The 19,920-nt window shown below is 45.7% G+C and overlaps 3 protein-coding genes across 9 annotated transcripts in view; 2 read left to right on the top strand and 1 right to left on the bottom strand.

Annotated features, from left to right (window-relative positions):
* Positions 1–785: 785 nt before the first annotated feature.
* On the bottom strand, positions 786–4,316 carry C17H12orf43 (chromosome 17 C12orf43 homolog). The gene is given in 8 exon segments (XM_064392922.1): positions 786–1,845; positions 2,202–2,292; positions 2,609–2,682; positions 3,289–3,388; positions 3,638–3,685; positions 4,056–4,232; positions 4,235–4,294; positions 4,297–4,316. Coding segments are annotated over 8 exon segments (912 nt in total). The 5' UTR covers positions 4,313–4,316; the 3' UTR covers positions 786–1,499.
* Positions 4,270–19,381, top strand: RNF185 (ring finger protein 185). Of its 5 annotated transcripts, none has more exons than XM_064392927.1 (7): positions 4,270–4,506; positions 10,721–10,954; positions 12,475–12,493; positions 13,134–13,246; positions 13,759–13,813; positions 15,703–15,820; positions 16,925–19,381. In XM_064392927.1, exons 2-7 carry the CDS (start codon positions 10,773–10,775, stop codon positions 17,020–17,022), a joined length of 585 nt encoding a protein of 194 aa, XP_064248997.1. In that variant the 5' UTR covers positions 4,270–4,506; positions 10,721–10,772; the 3' UTR covers positions 17,023–19,381. The 5 variants fall into 5 exon arrangements, with proteins under 5 accessions (XP_064248997.1, XP_064248998.1, XP_064248996.1 ...); XM_064392928.1 differs by lacking the exon at positions 4,270–4,506 and adding an exon at positions 5,280–5,358; XM_064392926.1 differs by lacking the exon at positions 4,270–4,506 and adding an exon at positions 5,401–5,622.
* A 230-nt stretch (positions 19,382–19,611) lies between these two features.
* Positions 19,612–19,920, top strand: part of LIMK2 (LIM domain kinase 2) — a 30,634-nt gene continuing 30,325 nt past the window's right edge. For 2 of the 3 annotated variants that reach the window (XM_064392908.1, XM_064392907.1), the window contains exon 1: positions 19,617–19,674. In XM_064392908.1, coding sequence (XP_064248978.1) covers positions 19,659–19,674 — 16 coding nt within the window. In that variant the 5' untranslated portion in view covers positions 19,617–19,658. Of the gene's footprint in view, positions 19,675–19,920 lie in introns of all 3 variants that reach the window. The other variant, XM_064392906.1, reaches the window with a different exon arrangement.

Genomic DNA, 19,920 nt, shown 5'->3' with positions numbered 1-19,920 from the left:
AGTGTCAAAATTGCAGATGTCTGTGAAAAAGTTTCATAAGAGTTTCCTCTAGATACCATCAACAATTTCAGTAACGAGATCCTGTGAGGAATTTTATCCTAGAATTGTTTCCTAATTTCCCATGCACACCAGTTGCAAATATATCTAATTTCCAGTTAGCATAAAAATAAACCCAAAACAAAGCAAAAGGAAATGTTTAGGCCACCATGCATTTGAAAGCCCAGGTTTAAAATTCAGTACACTGAAGTTTTAACTGCACATAAGGCAAGTAACTTCTGCTGGCACATTCTGTTAGATTATAAGCCAACTTTCTACTTAGCTTTTCTATTTTTGGATGGCAGCTGTGTTTTTTTGACTAAAAACCAGCAAGAATCTTACAACAATTTCCCATGCTCAAAGAGCTACACTTCACTCTTTTGGTTTCTCTAATCTGGCTTTCTGAACTTCTGAATTGGGCCATTAAATTGGATTTCCTGAAACCCAGAAATCTTAAAACCAGAAGTATCTATCAGTAACACTTCATCTCCTGAAAGACTGGGAAGTGAAGAATAATCAAAGAGTGAAAACTACCAAAACTACCTCACAGTATTTCAGGGAGACAAAAGACGTTAACCAGCCCAAGCAAGGACTTAAAGGTGGTTTTTAAATTATGTTTAAGTCCTTCCTGTAGCAATTTCATAACATTGATCACCCAGCAACTAAAAAGCCATCCTGAGCCACCTCTAGCTCTGCTGGGGACAAGCTGAATACAGCAAGAAAGCCACTGTTGTACAAAACCTTCCAAATTAAGTAGGTCCAAGAGTGTAGTAAAATTTAATAACAACAGATGCCATAAAAAAAACCCTATACATAAAAAAAATACAACAGAGACAAGTGGAACAGTAGGATGCATTTACACCAACCCTGAAATCAGCTCACCACACTCTGTTTATGTGCAAGGGCCCTGGAGAGGTGCAGATTGCAGAGGGATTAGTAACACAGCAGGTTTCAAAAACAGATTGTTATGATGCTTGCAGGGAAAAAACAAGGGACCCTGATTTCTGAGAGGATACTTTTGATAAATGAGTCTCCCACGGGCTGGAGCTATTCTTAGTGGTCTACAAGAGAAAAGGCAGTTGATCACCTGTTGCCATGTAAACCAAATTCAATTCATCATACACTTTCTCCAGAAGGGTTTCAGATGTGAGGGAACAGACCAGGAGGAATGCAGCTATGATCACATCCCTCTGTCATGCAAGTCTGGCACAGTATTTAATCCTTTTAGACTGGGCCTGCATAAGCAGCAGCACAGACAACTGCTGTGTGAGGAGAACAATGTTCCCTTCCTCGGGGACGCCAGGAGCACAGGAAGTCACTTAATTAGTCTCTCAGGCCACTGAGCTTTTAGAACAGACACTTTGCCAATTAATTTTCCCTCATCTGCAGCAACTCTTGTTTTTAGGTTTTCTTTCAGTTTCTTTCACCCGTCAAAACCACCTGCTGTTTGCAGAGCAAAATCATCATTCTTTTTTCTTCTTCTTTTTCTTCTTCACAGCTCCTGGCAGCACAGAGTTCTCTCTGTGATTGCTGTTCTGTCTCTCCTGCTGGCCATTTACAGACACCAACCGAGGCAAATCTTTGCAGATCTGGTCACACTCTGCTGGGTCTATTATTTTCTCTTGAATATTATTCTCTCTCCTAATTTTCTTCTTCTTCTTTTTTTTCTGGTTGGGCTCTACATAGCCCTGACTCTGATCCTGGCTGGAGGCCTGGGACAATGCAGGGAAAGCACTTTGCTTCAGAATGTCTGCAGCTGACACGGCAGCCTCCTGGCACCTCTGCCACTCTTCATCACTGTCTGTGTCACTGGAAAGGCAACAAGAGGAATTCACCCAAAACCTGGACAGCAGAGTAATCTGAGATGAGAAGACACTATAGACACCCAGTGGCTCTGGGGCTCCCACACCCCCAGTTTGCATTTAACCAGTCTGAAGGCCAGTGTGTTCTTTACACACACCAGGAGGGGAAAGAAAATCTCCCACAAACATTTCTAGTTCCCCAGCATTAAAAAAGAAACAAAATTCTGGTCTAGTCAAATATAAAAGTCATAAATAGAGACTTCTCATGCTCTTTAGCTTCCTATTCCCTTGTGGGAGTCCCAGCTGCCTCTGAAATGTGGCATGCAACAGTACCTGAGGAGAAAGCAGCTGCCAGCACCTCACCTGGAGCTAACTGGCCTCCTCCTCCCTGCTGCAGGGCAAGGCTCTGCTTTCCCACAGTCTCCAGGGACAGAGGAAGAGAAGAGGCGAAAACCTGAAGTGTGGAAAGGGGGGTTTAGGCAGAATATAAAACAGAGCTGGAAGCAATCTACTGCTGTTTCCCTGGAACACTCAGTGCTGTTTCTGTATTTCCACAGTGCTTGACAGCAATTGTTTGGGACTGTGTGAGAGGACTTGGGGCACAGAGGTCAGAGCTGCAGAGTAACAGCCCTCACAGACACCACCAGAAATCCTTTCAGTGCAAATGTTTATTATCAGGTGGAAGTACAGCTGGTGATGGGCAGGATCCATCCCACCTGCCAGCAGCTAACAGGCACAACACAGCCACAATGGCTGGGACTGGAACTCACCATCATCTTCAGAGTCAGACTGTGCCAGCGAAGTCTGTGATGGTCCTGAGGAGTCCTTCAAGACAGTGATGAAACTAAACAGAAAACCCCCATCAGATCTCAAACTGAGCTGCAGTTGGATATTTCTGGGAATCAAGACTAGAGGGAGATGTTGCATAGATCCTTTACTGTTAGTGAGGCTGCCTCAGCTCCCTGTTCCCAGAGCAGACCAGGCCTTCTCTCCTCAGCAATGAGGAGAGTTTAAAAACAGAACAAGAACAGTTTAAAAACAGCATTTCTAAAGCCAGCTCTGAACAGCAGGAATTCCAGCTCTCCAGGGATGTGCCTCACAACAGGCAGAGTGGCAGCCCAGCACCAGGCACCCTGCCAGCACAGCCCTCAATCAGGTACTGGTGCAGACTGCAAGAACAAATTAAAGATTCTCCTGCCAGCCTTTACATGATGGAAGTCTCTTTTCTCCCCACAAGATGTGCACCACAGAGGCAAATGAAGACAACCAGTGCTGCACAGAGAGTTTTGACCAGATGGGCACAGCACATCAGCAAAATCAGGTCACAGAATATTGGAAGCTTGTACTTAATACAGGCATGAAGCAGACAAGATGTTGAATTTCCTGGGTTTAGCACACAAACACCTCAGTGTAACTGAGGCACGGAACACAGGTTTCAAGCCTTGCATACCTGTCCAGCATGGTTCCCAGTTTCTTTGCAACGTGTGCTCTGAACTCTGGAGTTGTCTGGAGCTCATTGTCACCCTCCTGGCGGCCGATTGCCTCACGCCCGTTTGAAATAAGAACAAGGATTATCTCTTCTGAGGCCAGTAACATCTGGCCCTCTCACCCAAACCCTTAAAAACATTATTCTGTTCAGATTTAAGCATCATTTCAGATTAGGTTGGACTAATTCCCCAAACAGAAACTTCCCCTTTCAGTATGAAGTATCACAAGGTACAAAGTAGAAACGGCATAAATACTACACATTAATTTATTCTTCAGGGAAACATTAAGTCTGGAAGCAGAAGCAAAATACCTCAGGCTTGGCTGATCTTTAGGCTGCAACCGATCCTTTTTAAAGCCCCCTGAAAAGACAGTAGCAAAAGCACATCTAGAGACCTGAGGCCAGAACCTCTTTAACTCCCACCAGGTGCGTGTTAGAGCATAAAGAACAACGGCTGCGAGACAGCCCTGGCCCACCTGGGGAGAACAGTTATGAGGGGAAAGGGGAACTTCCCTCAGGCCAGGGCTGCAGGGAGGGGGCTGGGAGCCGGACATGGCCTGGGGAGGGCCGGCAGAGCCCCCTTCACTTCTGGCACCGGCAGCACGGCAGAGAGGAATCCCCGCGGTCAGGAGGAGCCGCGGAGGGGCCGGGCCGGAGCGGCGGGGCGGGGAAGGGAGAGGAGGGCACGCGGCAGCGGGGGAGCAGAGCCCAGCCCGTCCGCCGCCTCTCACCGCTACGCGGCTCCGCCAGCGCGGTGCAGTCCCAGGCAGCCTCCCGGAACCGCGCGGCCGCTTCCCCGCCGCTGTCCGAGTCCGAGTCCGAGCCGGTGCCGCTGTCCGGGCCCGAGCCGCCCCTGGGCGCCGCCATCTTGCAAGCGCGGGACCCGCTGGGCGCTGTGGTCCGGCCCGGCGCATGCCGGGAGCTGTAGTCCGGCCGCGGTGCGTGCTGGGAGCTGCAGTCCGACACGGCTCCCATAACCGAATTTCATAAACTCAGCCTTGTTTTAATCAGCCTCGGGAGGACATGGTTCAAGTCTTTGCGGCCCTGGCAGCTTTCTAATCAGTTACTACACTGACATGAAAATTTTTGGTGGAGTGTGGAAGCTGTGCCCAACTCTGCCGCTTTGCTGACAGGCTGAAAATACAGAGTGCGGCTTTACTGGAGATTATCACGGCTCTGCAGGTAGGACTGCTGTGTGTGCCTCTGCCATCAGCACCGTCACATTACGTGCTACATTTTCATCTCAACTTGAAATTTTCTGGTGTGATACAACAACACGTTTGGTGATCCCAGGTGGGCTTCTGGATAACCATTTTGCTGTGGGTTTTGCCAAGCCTACATGCTGCTGAAAGCAGCAGGAAGACTCTGTATAAATGTTTTTATCCTGCTGGACATTTCCTGGCTTGCACCTTCCGACCTTCCCACTAGAGCTGTGCAGTCTCGGGTGCCTGGCAGAGACAGGCTGCAGACAATATCCTTGGGCTCTTTCTTGGCACTAGCTTCCCTTTGTTTTTTCGCTATTTCCTCAGGAAACTCACCTTCTTTAGTGCAAGACCTTGGTTTAGGATTCACCCATTCTCCACTGTGTAAAAAGAACAAGCAATTTTGGGCTGTCTTGTCCCTCAGAGCTGGGACAAACCCTCCAGAAATGCCTTCTGGGGCAGGGCACCTCCCCTCCCTCGCTTCGGTCCCTCTGCTTCTTTGGTTTCTCACAACTGTATAAATACCTCTATCAAGCTCTAAATGCCTTTATCAAGCTCTAAATACTTTATCACGCTCTTTCCATCCTGGAGTTTCTCAGCTCAGATTCTCTCCATCCTGAGTTTGTTTCTCAGCTCAGATCCTTAGCACTCTACACCCGTAAGCCAACAATTTGCTTCCCTCAAACTTCCTTCCTTCCTTCCCTTTCCGTCCTTCCTTTTCCGTCCTTCCTTCCTTCCTTCCTTCCTTCCTTCCCTTTCCGTCCTTCCCTTTCCGTCCTTCCCTTTCCGTCCGTCCTTCCTTTCCTCCCTTCCTGCTCGGGCCCAGCACTCGGTACGAAGCCCTGGCAGTGCCGGGTGCCGCCGTTCGGGCAGCAGGGCCGGGGTGGCGGCGGGCCGAGCGCCGGGCACGGCGGGGTGCGGGCTGAGCAGGCCCGCGGCTGGCGGAGCCGCTGTCCCGGCCCGGCTGGCGGAGCCGCGGGGCGGGGGCCGGGCCCTTCCGCCGGCCGCGCTTCCGGGCGGTCAGGTGACGGGCCCGGCGGAGCGGCTCGGCTCGGCTCGGCTCGGCTCGGGCGCTGCGGGGAGCCCGGACCCGCCGGTGAGCAGGGCCGGGAGGGGCGGGGGGGGAGCCGGGGCCGGGCCGGGCCCGGGGGCCGGAGCCGCCTGCGCCCGCTCCAGGCGAGCGGGGCGGGGACGCCGCGGGACCCCGGGCTCGGCCGCGGCCGCTGGGAGCGCGGCCCGGAGCGCCCGGCGGGCCCCGAGCTGCGGCTGCGGCCCGGCCGGGCTTGCCCCGGCTTGCCGGGCCCGCAGGTGCCCGGTGTGCGCCGTGCGGCCGGACCGCTGCCCCCGGCGCTGCACGGCTCCGGGTATGTCGCGAGGCGGCAGCTGCTGCTGCATGACATTGGCTGTATTTTGGGAATTGCTCATATGGTAACACCCGTTTTTTCTTAAATCTCGTCTGTTGTATGTAATATCTGTTGTATTTGATATTTTTTACGTTTTGCTGCTACCCTGGGTTAGCCAGGCACGCCTGTCTCACTGCGAACCAGGAAAACCATGGGGCAGCATTACCCAACTGGTCATATTCCTTTTTTTTTTTTTTTTTGTTCTCTTTTGGACTTTGTGAGGTTAAGAGGATAAAACCTTTGTTGCAAGATTTTTCTTGAAGTCCATATTAAACCTTTATGGAACGGATAAAAAGATGAATTCCTTCAATCAGCGGAGGGTTTTGCTGTTTGCATTGACAAGGTCCGTGGACTCCTGAGCGTTCCTGGAACACCCTTCAGCTGGGCCCTGGCAGCACAGAGTGTAACACAGATGTGCATTGCAGAATCCCAGCTCATGAAACGAGGCCAGCTTGGGCTGGAAGGCAAATGGCTGCTCTTGCAAGAGCAAGTAATCACAGAAATTCCTGTTTTGGGACCACTTTGTGGTGATATTAAGAAGAGGGTGCCCAATGCTGTACAGGTTACAGGAAGTGGAAAGATGAACTCAAGAAATGTTTCCAAGGAGTTAAAATGTAACATGTTTGGGGGACAGAAAAGAGTAAAAAGGTAGTGAGACATAAATATGTATTTAATGATTAACAACAGGACAGTCATGTGTCTGTTAAAAATATCTAAAATGACTGTCAGGAAGTCAGTGCACTTTCTTCTAGGCACTGTCAGCAGTTTTCAGCTAAGGTTACCTGGTTGTACTTGAAGCCCAGGCAATTGTGATGTGTTAAGTATCAGACTGTTATTAAACTTATGAGTGGGCATATTTATATAAACTCTCAGTAGTAGCTTTTGATTTATAGTCACTTTTTGAATGTGAATATTCCTTTTGTAAAAATTTTTAAGCGTCATAAAATGACATTACCTTAGGGATAAGAAAAATACACTGACAAATCTTTTTGATTTAAACTGCAAAAGGTTTAGGAACTGAATCAGAACTTGTTTCATAAACAAACTAGATTTGAATTATTTAAATTTCAGTAATCATGGCTAAAATAAAATTCATTAGGAAAGAAATATGGAAAAGGGTCTTTCCTGTGGAATTGACATCCAACAGTGCTGCTCTTTTTATATCATTGTTATGGCAAAGAGGAACAAACTTTGGGTTTTGTTAATAAACTAGCCAGACTTCTGTATCCTCACCAGAACTTCTTCTCATTGTTCCTGGAAAAAATTAAGTACTTGAGACATCCTCATGTCATGCTGTGAACATGTATTCTGGGACTGTTTTGTATAGGTGAAATTGGCTTCTAATTTATATTCCCTCTTTGCCTTTCCCAGGTTGAATTAGTGTTTACCTGCTGCTTCCGCAAGTTTTTTTTGTGTACCTTAACTTACGGTGAAAACTCCTCTAGCCTGTCCTGAAGTGTTTTTGCTGTGTTTTGAGGGTTGGGCAGTGTACTTTGGCAAAAGCAGTCATTTGCTCAGAAGTGTGATCTTTGACAGTAGCCACTCAGCTCGTGCTTTCCTGGTGTACAGTAGATGTACAGATGAAGTTTTTGAAATATTAGAGGAAGATTTCTTTGTTACTGGCTGTTGGTGAGATCTGTACCCAGCACATGGACACCCCCAGTCCCCTGCACTTACTCCTGTCCTGGCCCTCTGTGCTCTCTGCTGTCACCTCACTTCCAGTTATTTTGGAGTTCCACCCTCCCAGGTACCTCCACTTCCATGTCTTCATGCTCCACCAGGTTTCTGTGTTTATTTAGGAAGCCTACCTGCAGATGAGTTCCTTGTTTCTTAACTGTTCATCTGCTGCCACTCTTGATTCTTGGGTGTAGTAAACTTCAGTCGTTTTCAGAACAGCCTGTTGGGATATAACACAGGGATTGTGATTTGAAGGAAATAAACAGCTAATCTAGGTGGATTTTATGAAACAGAGATTCTATTTTCCTGTGAATATGTAGAGAGCAAAGAAGTAAGAAAAAGACAAGATCTCTGAATGCCTGCAGTTAGGCATCAGCTGATTTTTATATCCTTTCCCTTGTTTTGTTTGTTGCTCATCATGCCTCCAGGGTAGATTGGAGACCTGATCTGAAGGTCAAGTTTGTAGCAAACCTTGACTGGCATCCCTCAATTGTATTTACTTAACCCCAGAAGTCATGTTCTGTGCCAGTGTACTCACAGTCTTCCTCCCAAACCCTGAAGCAAGTTGAAAATGGGGTTTGGCCTGTTGTGTTATTTGTTGATTTTTTTAGTTTGTGATTTGCACATAGTTTGTTGGCTTTTTTTCCCCTAGAGAGTTTTGTCTCAGTTTAAGTTTGAGTGAGTGTTCAATTTTGAGCTCATTCTGCACTCAGAACAAGTTCCATTTGCAGTTGAATTCCTGCTTTAGGATTCAGAGTACACTCACAAGCCACACAATATATGATTATCAAATGTAAATTTAGCACTGGAAGCTGTTTCATGTTTACTTCTTTGTATATGTGCAGATGTACAGAGCCCAGCAGCACTTCTTACAGACCAGTTCTGTTAAACTGGGATATTCCAGGGACAAGAGCAAATGTTTGAGAAGGCTCTTATTATTTTTACTGTTGTGTTTTGCTATGGTTTTGACATTTTAAATTGGTTATATCCTAACAGGTCACTGGGCCCCATCAGCCAACGAACAAATACTTAGGAGAGGATCCCCAGCAGAGATTAAGGAATGACCCTGTTCTAGGAAAGGAGATTCAGTGCCTGTTGCATTATGTCATTTTAATCTTCCTTCTGTCTCAGCCATCTTTATTCCATATCATTACTGATATTTCTCTGGATTTCTTTGTCATCCTTCCTCATAACATTTTATTTATTTGTTGTACTTACTAAAACTGAGGGGTTTTCAGCAAGTTTTTGTGGAGATACAGATTTTATCTTTCTTACAAGTCTTCAGGTTCGTTGTGTTAATATACAGAATTTAATTTGGAAAAAGGAACCTTTTTCCCACATTGGTATTAGGGACTCAGAATTTATTTATTTGCCTCTTGTACACTTCCTTTCCTTGTGTTATATGCCAAGATGTTTCTTGTGACCATTCTCTAAAGGGATGCAGTATTTTTTACAGTGTGTTGAACTCCTTAGTTTTAAGGAGGTTTTCTCAATTTTTGTATTAATATATATAGGTCCAAGTTGATAAGTTTTCACTTGAACTACTGAGCAAGACAGGCTGAAGATTCTGGTTGTAAGGATGTGTGAAAAATCCAAGAGTCTTTGGCATACAGTTTGTGGGTTGGCAGCATTTCCATCTGCCTTGCTCTAACACAGATTTTAATTTTGTGCAATGAACTGAGTGTAAATGGAGCCGTGGTGTGAAATGCTCAGAGTCAGCACTCCTGAAAGCAGCGTATGTTGAAGTGCAGCATCTGTGGCTACAAATCTGCCCTTCTGGGACACTGTGCAAAATGATGTAACGGAGTGAAAAAGCTCTGCAGAGATAGATTTCACCTGCTGTAACTGAGTCTTTGCTGCAATACTTCACGAGGCCAGGGTGATGCTTTCCTGACTGTGCAGTGGGATTGTATTGTAGGAAAAAAGCTGTTGGCAGTAACAGCTGGACATCCTGAGGCTTTAGTTTGCTGCCCTGCACCTGAGCTGCAGCTCTGCTACAAAGAGGCTACACTAAGGAAAGCCTGTAGTGCTTGGGGGGTAAGTTGGAAAAGAAATTACCTTCTGAAAAATTCAGGTTGCCCTTTGAAAATGCTTCACTGTTTGTACACTTGCAAAAAGTTCAGATAATCTGAATCACCTGGTTGTTTCTCACAGCTTTATCTAAGTATTCCTGTTCCTGCAGCGTCAACTTGATGTTAGAGTTTCATGAAAAGAATAGTGAAATATTTTAAACATTTTAATTTTAGTGAACTAATTTCTGTAGCTACTGAAACTCTCTTAGTTCTTGGATTACAAATCTTGTACTGGTAAAAGTGTTTCTAGAAGTGCAAATGCCTTGTGCTGAGTCTCAAATTTTTAGGTACTGTGGAATGTACATATCAAGGAGTTACATTGTAGAGGTTGTTGCTACTGAAATAAAATAAATGCTGTTCTTTGGTAAATATGACTATGTTAATGAGAGGCAAAAGCATGGAAGTAAAATTCAAGCACATTAAGGTAAAATTTTTACTACTTCTGCATTGCTACCTTACTACTAGATTAGAAATGTTTAATACTGTGAAAGTACTAGGAATGTTTGATTATCAACACTGCTGTGATAGCAGCTATGTACTGCTCAGGAGAGAATTCAAGTTCTAAGCCACCTTTGCTTGCCATTATTGTCATTAATATTCCAAACTAATCAACACTGAACTTAAAGCTCTGCATTGTCAGTCTGTTCAAACTGTGAATTACTTCATGATTAAATTCTGCTCCTGACTGCACTCTGTTATAAGTTGTGTTGAATTTTGGAAGAGCATGTATGACTAGGTGAGCTCATTCTCCTTACAGCAGATGGCATTTATGAGAAAATACAGAGGGGTTGTTTTGGCTGTGGATGCTTATCAGTAGCAGTAAAATACAGGTCACACATCAGCCAGGTCATACTATAAGGGACTGTAAAGTAGCTTAGTCTCTAAAAAAAGATCCCCCTTGGCTATGTTAAACTAAAACCATCAACAACAGGATTCAAGAGCTTCTTAGATAAATCACTACCAGTTTGGAATGGGGCCAGAATGCCATGTTCATAATGCCAATAATTGTTTAGATTTGTTTGGTTTTTTCCCTTTTTCACAGCTAGGAGTCCAAGAGGAAATTTTTCTTGACCTTGTTTGGGCAGTCCTTGAGGATGGCAAGCAAAGGACCCACAACTTCTGCATCAACAAAGAGCTCCAGTACTGGAGGGACCAGTGGCAGCAGCAGCAGTAATGGTTCTGGGGACACCACTAATCAGGACAACACTTTTGAATGCAACATCTGTTTAGACACTGCCAAGGATGCAGTTATCAGCTTGTGTGGGCACCTCTTTTGGTGAGTGCTGCAGCCCCACACACCAGCCAGAACAGCATCTCTCTGATGCCATAAAAACCTGGGATGCCTGTAATTCTAGAGGAGGGACTGTGGGTTTGGTTTAGGAGAGCTTGGGTTTGCTCCTCAGCTGTTTTTCTTTGCTTGTGTTCCAGGGAGTGGGTTTCCTGTGTCCTAAACTCCCTGTGCTGCTGGATTATTGTGTAAAGGCAAACAAACAAGCAGCCCCACACAGACAGTTCAGTGCTCATTGATACTGTTTGCTTATGTGTGTTATTTTGTTTGTGCTGTCTATGTTCTTTAGACCTAAATTCCTTTCTGACCTCTGCATACCTAAACCTGGATATGAATCTGGGTTCTGCAGGCCAAATTGTAGTTTCTCCTCCAAGCTTCCTCTTTTCTTCCTTTGTAACTATAAAAAAGAAAAAAAAAATGGGCAATAAGCTTTTACATATGGACAATTTCTCTTTTCCCATAATATTGCATTTGTGTTAGAAACTTTTTAGTTCTTTAATTTGACTTGGCACACATATATGTGCAGAATTTCTGATGTGGGTAACTTGGTTTGAATATACCCTTTCTTGAATGTGAAGAAGTTAAAGCTGCACATGGCCAATGGGTGGGGGGGTGTTGGAGTTTATTTTACACAGTGGGCTAAATCTTTAATAAAAAGAAGCCTGAAAGTGTTTTTCTCCTGTGTAAATACACATAACATCTGAAAATCTGGGATTTTATTTGGGGAGATGGAAAATCACTGGCTTAGAGTGTGTTAAGATAAAATAACATTAAATTATTGCACAAAAGGATTTGGAATAATGGAATCTTAAAAGTACCAGGAGTCTTGTCTGAATGGTGTTATGTGAGACCATTTTGAAAGCAGATGGCTGTTTAGCAGTTTTATCTTGTAGCTTGTTTGTCTTTGACCTTTTTTTCATTTGCTATAGCAATTTAATCTGTTTAATGGGAATTTCTCTGCCCTGAGCAACTGAGTCTGATCTCAATAGCTGACCCTGCTCTGAGCATCAGGTTGGACTAGAGGCTACCTGAGGAACATCCAACCTTAGTTATTCCATGATTCTGTGAATGTGGCTGATGTTTCACCTTAATTTGTCACATCCTAAAGTCTCATTACTGACATCTTGGTCATTTGCATCTTGGCTCTGGGATAGCTTTTCATGGTATCAGAAGAGAAAATTTGTACAATAAACCCTAAGATTAATGCAGCCTCTGTCTGGGCCCTTGGTCTGGATGAGGAGACAGGAGTGGGAGATGCACAGAACCACATCAGGAATTTAGATTGTGTAACCTGAAAAAAAACCAGTGGAGATCAGTCTTGGGCTGTGTTTGCAGAAATTATTTTAATGGGAGGCTGCAGAACTGGCCCAGCTGGATTCCAGGATTCTGTTGTCACCAAGCTGCACTATCCCTGTACTCTGCACATTTGTCATATAGAGTTCAGTAACTAATTCCATTTTCATCTCTTTTTCTGCTCTGTGAACAAATTGTCCTGGGAATGCTCACAGCTGGCCTTGTTTACACCAGGTAAGACAGGTTTTCTTTTACTTTGTCTTTCATCACCTCCAGTTGCTCAATATAGCCCTTGGTTCTCTGGAGTATCCCCCTCTTTTCAAATGTGCTTTTCTCTCCAAGGCAGTCACAACCTGCTCATGCAGCTTAATGTGCAACAGCTTACAATCTGCTCTTGGAGCAACAAGAAAACTTAGATTCTGTTCCACTTACCTCCACTTCTGAGTTTCTGAAACTCTGCAGAATTGCAGTTTTGATGCAATTACTGGAGCTTGCAGGGTTTAGTTTGCAGGTTTAAGTGCTGAGTGTATTTCTCTTTGCATACATAGTGTTTCACATTGTGGTACCATTAGAGAGAAGGTGGATGACAGGAGGGCTATCTGCACTAGCCCCTGGCCTTTGCAGGACTGCTCATAGTCTCTATTTCTTATGTTAGAAGTGCAGATTTGAATGTGTACACATCAGCAAGTTGTTCCCACCAGGACAGCAGCCAAAGTGCCAACTCCACTTTGGGGAGTACTTGGCACTCACTCAAATGTTTTGCTCCAGAACTTTGTGAGAAATTCCTAAAGTCTTTCTGCCTGGCTGCAAATGAGGTTTGCATAGTTATTTTTGTGGTCTTTTAGCAGTTTTCTTATAATTTCCTTTCTTTTAGTGGCTAGAGACGAGGCCAAACAGACAAGTGTGTCCTGTATGCAAAGCAGGAATCAGTCGAGATAAAGTTATTCCTCTGTATGGAAGAGGTAGCACTGGGCAGCAGGACCCCAGGTAAGAAACCTAAATGCAACTATTTTCATTTGACAATTAAAGATGAAACTTTAGGTTAGGGTCCTAAGATTAAGCTGTTAAAATGCTGGATTCACAATTTTAAATACTTTGTCAAAAGACATCTGATATTTCTGCCAAATATTTCTGGCTTTTTCAGAGACTGGGTTTGCACAGTTCTTGTTCTACCGGCAATCCATTTTAATTTGAATCAAGTGTTAATCAGTTACAAGTGGCAAGTTGCAATGATTATTATCTGACCAAAGAAGCTTCTATTAAACGTTCATGTGCTCAGTTTTTAGCCTTTGCAATGGGTATTTGTTATTCAGAAGTGCAGTGTTACGTGCTGCTGAAGGTCCAAAGCTGCGTGGTTGGCTCTCTCACACACTGCTCCAGCCCTGCTGGATGGCCCCAGGAGGCTGTGCTTTATGGTGATTCTGCATTATTAGCCAGTCTACTGCAGATACTACTGTCACATGTCCTTGCACTTGAGCTAATTTCACAACTTCCTGCAGAGAGAAAACTCCACCACGACCCCAAGGACAGAGACCTGAACCAGAGAACAGAGGGGTAAGTGATCAAACAAGCTTGAGCAGTTTAGTTTTTATTGCTAGTGATATTGATGGTATTGATTTATTCTTCCTGGAGGACACAATGTGTGTGAGAGAACCTGCATGAGGATTCTGCAGCTTACACATCCTGCTCTTCCCCAGCTGGTTGTTCATGAATCATTGATAGCTGTGGTGTGGCAGAGAGCTCCATTGCTGTGGCACCCTTTGGCATCCCAGAGAACAGCCCAGCTTGGATCATGCTGCATGAACACAGCTCAGTGTGCTATCACTGGAAAAGCTTTTCATACTTGATTGTTCTCCATGTTTAAATACAAGGAGCACTTTGCTTTGAAAATTCTTTGTGCAAGTGTATTTCTATACGTGTCATTAATTAATCCACTTATTAATTTAGATTTTTGACACTGACACCTGCTTCTCTCGTTTCCATGGGATGTTACTGTACATGGCATTGCAAGCAAGAGAAAGTCAGTATCTGTAGGATACGTGATTTGAAGAGGGATCTGTGGTTTTGTTGAGGAGATGACATGGGGTGGATGTAGCCAGCAGCTGGCACAGATGAAGCAGACGTGGGAGTGGGCAGTAGGACAGACCACAGTGTTCTTCAGCACGATGGCAGCAAGCATGACCTGATGAAACAATGGCACATTTCCATGTAACTCTGCCTGGGGTCCTTGGAGAGGATTGTCTCCCTCGTGCTTCAAGCAAACAGCTCTGCGGGGTGTGATTAAGGTGCATTTCTGTACTGAATGTATTGGGAGCTCAGCTGTTCTCTTTCTCTAGAGCATTGCTGCCTTATTAAATCAGCTCCTGTAGCTTACGTGAGCCATCACAGGGATGGGATGTGAAGGCAGGGCAGTAGTGGTGCTGTTCTCTTCAGATTCTGTACCTGCCACAGAGAGCTTTGCTGGCCCTCAGAGTTAGTGGCAGAATGCTTGAGAAGAGTATGGTCAAAAAACCAGCTCCTCAAAGCAAGGCTCAACCAAGAAACATTTGGCTTTTATTATATAAGTAAAATCATCTTTGTCCTTCCGTTGTTGGTGGTGATAAAGCAGAGGGTCTTTCAGAACTGGTATCACCGTTTTAATCCTGAGGTGAGAGGACAGATAGCTGATTACAGAACTGTGGGCTCTCCACAGTGTTTAGGCATGACACAAGCCCCTAGATTCACACACAGTTCTTCTGCAGGGCAGGATTCATCTCAATTCAGAACATTTACCTTTTGACTTGATGTGGTATTTTAGTCTGGATCCCATGGGGTCAGTGTTATTGCATTGTAACTTCCTTTTTTCCTCCTTTCCTTATATCTTGCATTCCTGCCCTAGGTGATTTTGCCACCTTGAGTCCCCATGTACATTTTTTTGTGGTTTTCCTTGAAATGCTCTATGCATCCCACTGGCAATTTTTAATTTCACTGAGTGTTTAACTGATGCACCTGTATCGCAAAAATCAATTTAGGTTATTTTCTTCAGTACTTTTCTTATATGGCTAAGAGCTGTTAACAGATGATACATTGTTAAGACATTCTAAGTACAATTTGTTCTGTTGATTTTGATACATTGGCAGATACTTTCTACTTTGAGAAAGGTTACAGTTGAGAAACACTGTCCTAATTTGTGGCCCTCAAGCAAGAACTGCAGTTGCTAGTTTTCATTTTCTCAAGCCTTTGGGTTGCTTGGCGAATTTGCTGCTGGCTGAAACATTTTCAACCCAGGAGAGCTAAGGGGATATCTACAAAAGTGTGTCAGACTGAAAGTTGCCAGACAGCGTGGCCCTATTCAACCGTGGGGAAGCCAGTGAGAGGGAATGTCTGCACTTCCACAAAGTACTCAGAAATAGCCTCTAAGTGATTGGTACCTTTTTTTGTCTTCTGTGCTTTGTTCTCTGCAGGGATTCCAGGGCTTTGGGTTTGGCGATGGTGGCTTCCAGATGTCCTTTGGAATTGGGGCGTTTCCCTTTGGTATATTTGCCACAGCCTTCAACATAAACGACGGGCGACCTCCTCCAGGTACCATGGATCCTCCTCCTGCCCTATCACAGACATTTACAAACTCTTAAATAACCTGCCAAATGGCAGAACATTCTGAACAGTAACCTGTGTTGTCAGTAGAACCACAAAATGAGGGCAAAAACACTCTAGAGAATGTGGTCTGTGGCTGTTTTGTACACAGACTTATAAAAGAAGCAAGTTGTCACTTCCATATTATTTGCTGAAGGCCCTCCTGGGAGACCAGTGACTGCAGAGAAACAGTGGCACTGGACACTACTCTCCTCTAATTCAGATGTCTCCTCTGGTACACCAGCAGACTTTTCCTGAAAAATGAGACAAATTGGACTAGACTTTCTAAAAATAATGAAAAGGAGTCTCTAGGGGTGTATGAAGGAGACACAGATTTTAAAAACAGCAGGAAAGGAACATTTCCTGAACGATGAGAAGGAAGAATTTAAACTGTGCTCTGTACCACAAAATTATGAATGCAAAGATTGTTAATTTTTCAGAAATTTATCTCTGAGACACTCATCTGTATTCTACAAGAAGTAACTTTCCACTGAAATTGCTTCACATTTTTGATTAACAAAAACAGTTGGGTTTCTCCAAGGGGTGACCTTGCTCTCTAACAATGAAGTAATCCCTAGAGAACCTCCTCCCCATCTTCACTGTGGACAAACTGAATCTCTTTTGAACAAGAACACCTACTGCCCAGGGTTTTCTGAACTTATTTTGTGAAAGGTTATGCCTGGCAAATCTTCCACCGTGTCATATGGCACAGGAATTATGAGGAACAAACTCATTCTCACATCACACTAGCATTGCCATGCTCCTCTGCTGTCCTTGGGTCAAATTATCTTCTCTATTAACTATAGTTCAGTGTTCCCGGAAAATCTGCTGGGGGTGGGACCAAACTAAGGAGTCCTGCTTCAAGTTACTTTTCTTCCTTCTGATCTGCCCATGCAGCCAGCCAGGCTGAGGGTAGGAAGTAGCAACTTTCTCCCCAAGCAGATTCTATGCATATTTTTCAATGTATGAATGTACTATATTCAGAATATACACAATCCCAGAGAAGAGGAAGGAGCTGAACTGTTGTTTGTTTTTTTACTTCCTGTTTTCCAGCTGTTCCAGGGACTCCTCAATATGTGGATGAGCAGTTCCTTTCCCGCCTCTTCCTGTTTGTGGCACTGGTGATAATGTTCTGGCTGTTGATTGCATAAGTCTTTTCCATTATTCTATATATTCATGACCAACAAGGCCACTGAAACAGTTACAAACTGCATCCCCATCCCATTTTAAACCTCTTGGTGTCTGGTTCCGTAGCTACCTATGGGCTTCAGGAATTGGTGGTACCACAGCACAATGAGGAATCTCACATTTTGCACCAGAGTTGGTAATTAAAACATTGGTTTAAAAGTGTATTTCAGCTCAGATATCTTGTACAACAGGTTCCTGCCACAAACCATGGGCCTAGCATTGAGCTGCACTCCGAAAGGGAGTGCTGCTTTGAAATCCTGTGCCAATCAGTGACAGCAGGTCTGTGGGATACAGTTATCCCAACGCAGACTGGGCAGGTAAGGAAACTCTCCAGTGTGACCAGTATCTCCTGCTTTGCAACCACGATGGATCTGCCAGAGCTGCAGATGTTATTTAATGTCTCCATCAACATCTGACCTTCTCCAGGAAATCACCTGCAGCATGCTGGGACTCTCTGGGGCACAGCATGTGGTGCAAACAGAACCAGGTCTGGAGACCGGTTCCGGTTTTTTTTCCGTCTGTTATTTCCCGGCGTGATGGAAAACCCTTCCTGATGGTCCTGATGGCTGTTAGAAGAAGGGATACAAACTTATGCTGCAATTTTTTAAAGCCTGAGCATGCTGGAGCCAGACACTGGAAGATTCTCTGGCTGTGGAGCAGTGTTGTCTTCCCCGGCTCTGCAGCACCTGTGCTGCACTCCTGGATAATCCCCTCACACCTCGCCACTGTAGCCACATTGATCTTTCCCAGGGCTCTGAGACTTTCTACACAAGGTCATGTACTCCAGATAAAATCCTATTACAGGCCTGAGATCAGCTTGTTTGGGGAGAGGAACAAAAGGCATCTTTATGTGAGTTTTGAGGTAAAACTTGTCATACTGTAAAGGTACACAGGAGGAGACCTGAGATCCTGCCTTTGCCAGCACGCACTCAGTAGGGAACATTTGGAACACCTCTCTGCAGGTGCACAGACCTTCTCCCGTGCCACAGCAGAGCAGCTACAGCACAAGAGGCTCTGCAGCTAAAATCTACCAAAGATTTTAATTTGAAGTGCTGGAGGAGACCACAACCATTAATGTGCTGAGGGGATATTTCAGAAGGTGAGAATCTGCAGCCGCTTTGGAATCCTGTTGGGTATTCAGCTTTAAAGAGTACTCCTGATGTATTTGTGTAGATTCCTTCAAAACAGGTATGAGAGATTCCCTAGCAAGATAAACAGTTCATATTTCTCTGACTAGGCAATTCCATTTTTTTTCCTCTGTTTTTAGATTTTTTTTTTTATTCCGGTCGCTCCTAGTCATAATGATTTCCTGCAAGATGAATGTTGTGACTTCCCTGGCAGTAGACAGAAAAACTGAAAAGCAAATCAATTAATAGAAACTTTGTTTCAATAGCTTGGGATTTTTTAGCATATGGCAGAGTTTCCTGGGCAGAACACCTTTAATTAATTGTTATAGAAGTTTATTTATGTAATTATAAACTGTTTCCTTTTAGTGTCAAGACAGAGTATGACTGAAGTTTAGCTTGCCTACCTCCAAAATTCCATCTGGCAAGTAGAATGTTGCAAAGCTTCTGCAGTGTTTTTTGTCATGTCAGATTTATCCCTGACTCGATGATAATCTGACAGAATATATTGCTCAACTATTTATAGTTGAGGTGGTGCTTCAGCTTTTGTTGTGTGGCACTTCTGAGTAGCTGAACTTCGGCACAGGGTTCTTCTCAAGTGTGTAACTTGGTAACTGGGGCCCTTCCCAGGGGGACAGGCTGTTTGTTTGGTTGTCCTGCAGTGTCCTAGCTTTGGGTTCCTCTCCTGCCAGTCAGCACCACCTGCTGATGGGAAGGGAAGGTTCATGTGTCAGTGAGGGGTGGATTCCTTCTCCTTTTCTACAGAGAAATTCCATGCTGAGAGGTTATGCAGGGAGAAGAAGGGTAGCCCTTTGAAGCCTTTATCCCATAAAGAGGACAGAGAGTGACTGCAATAGATTCAACAGGTACTGAAATATATTTAAGTAATACATTTTAAACCCCAGAATTTTAATGGATCGGGGGTGGGGATTTCCATCTAGGAGTGAGAAAAATAATGGATTTAGAGAAGGCTGCAGAAGCATGACTGAGAGCTCTTATTTTCCGGCAATTCAAGGATGAAATAGTCTAAAAGTGTTAACGCTTCGTTTCCCCTTTCCCTGGTGTGCTTTTGTATGTACCCCTTCCCGTAACCCGACCGCACACGGCCCGGACGGCTCGGCTAGTGCGTTACCGTTCCTCCTCACTAATTTTCACTGTTGTGAAAGTGATTTAGAATTAAAAAATGGTTTTACATTGAGCGGAGTGCGCCGCCGTTCCTTCGCGCTGCCGGGGGGCCGGGGGCGGGCGCGGCGGGGCCCGCCCGGGGCCGCGCCACGTGCGGGGCGGGGCTGCGGCCGGCGGCCGCCGCCATTGGCCGCCGGCGCGGAAAGGGCGGGGCGGGCGGCGCGGGGCCGCGCGGGGATTGGCCGGTGCGCGGGGCGGGCGGTGCCGATTGGCCGGGGCGGGGGGCGGGGCGAGGCGCTGCGGAGAGGCGGGCCCAGGTGCCGCTGGCGTCGGGCGGGCGCGGGCGCGGGATGGAGGCGCTGCCAGGTGAGCTCGGGCCGGGCCGGGCCGGGCCGGCCGCGCCTCCGCGGGAGGAGCCGCCCTCCGCCGCCGCGGGGCGGGCGCGTACGCCGGGCCCGGCTCTGGTCGGCCGCGCCGCCGTTATGCGGCCGCCGGCGGCGTCGCGGGGCGGCCCCTGCGGGGCTCAGGGGGGCCGCTGCCTCCGGGGCCCGCGGCGCGGCCGGACGGCAGCCCCTGGCCGGGAGCACTCTGGGCCCGCCCGCGGCTCCCTCC

This window comes from Passer domesticus, chromosome 17 (genome assembly GCF_036417665.1).
Source record: "Passer domesticus isolate bPasDom1 chromosome 17, bPasDom1.hap1, whole genome shotgun sequence".
Lineage (NCBI taxonomy): Eukaryota > Metazoa > Chordata > Aves > Passeriformes > Passeridae > Passer > Passer domesticus.
This window is presented reverse-complemented; position numbering and strand designations above follow the sequence as displayed.

What these genes read in the sequence shown, in the direction of transcription:
- RNF185 (XM_064392927.1), top strand. Translation starts at nt 10,773, where the DNA reads ATGGCAAGCAAAGGACCCACAACTTCTGCATCAACAAAGAGCTCCAGT. An exon ending in ACTGGGCAGCAGGACCCCAG is followed by an intron (nt 13,247 to 13,758) that starts GTAAGAAACCTA and finishes AACTTCCTGCAG; the next exon opens with AGAGAAAACTCCACCACGAC. An exon ending in CTGAACCAGAGAACAGAGGG is followed by an intron (nt 13,814 to 15,702) that starts GTAAGTGATCAA and finishes TGTTCTCTGCAG; the next exon opens with GGATTCCAGGGCTTTGGGTT.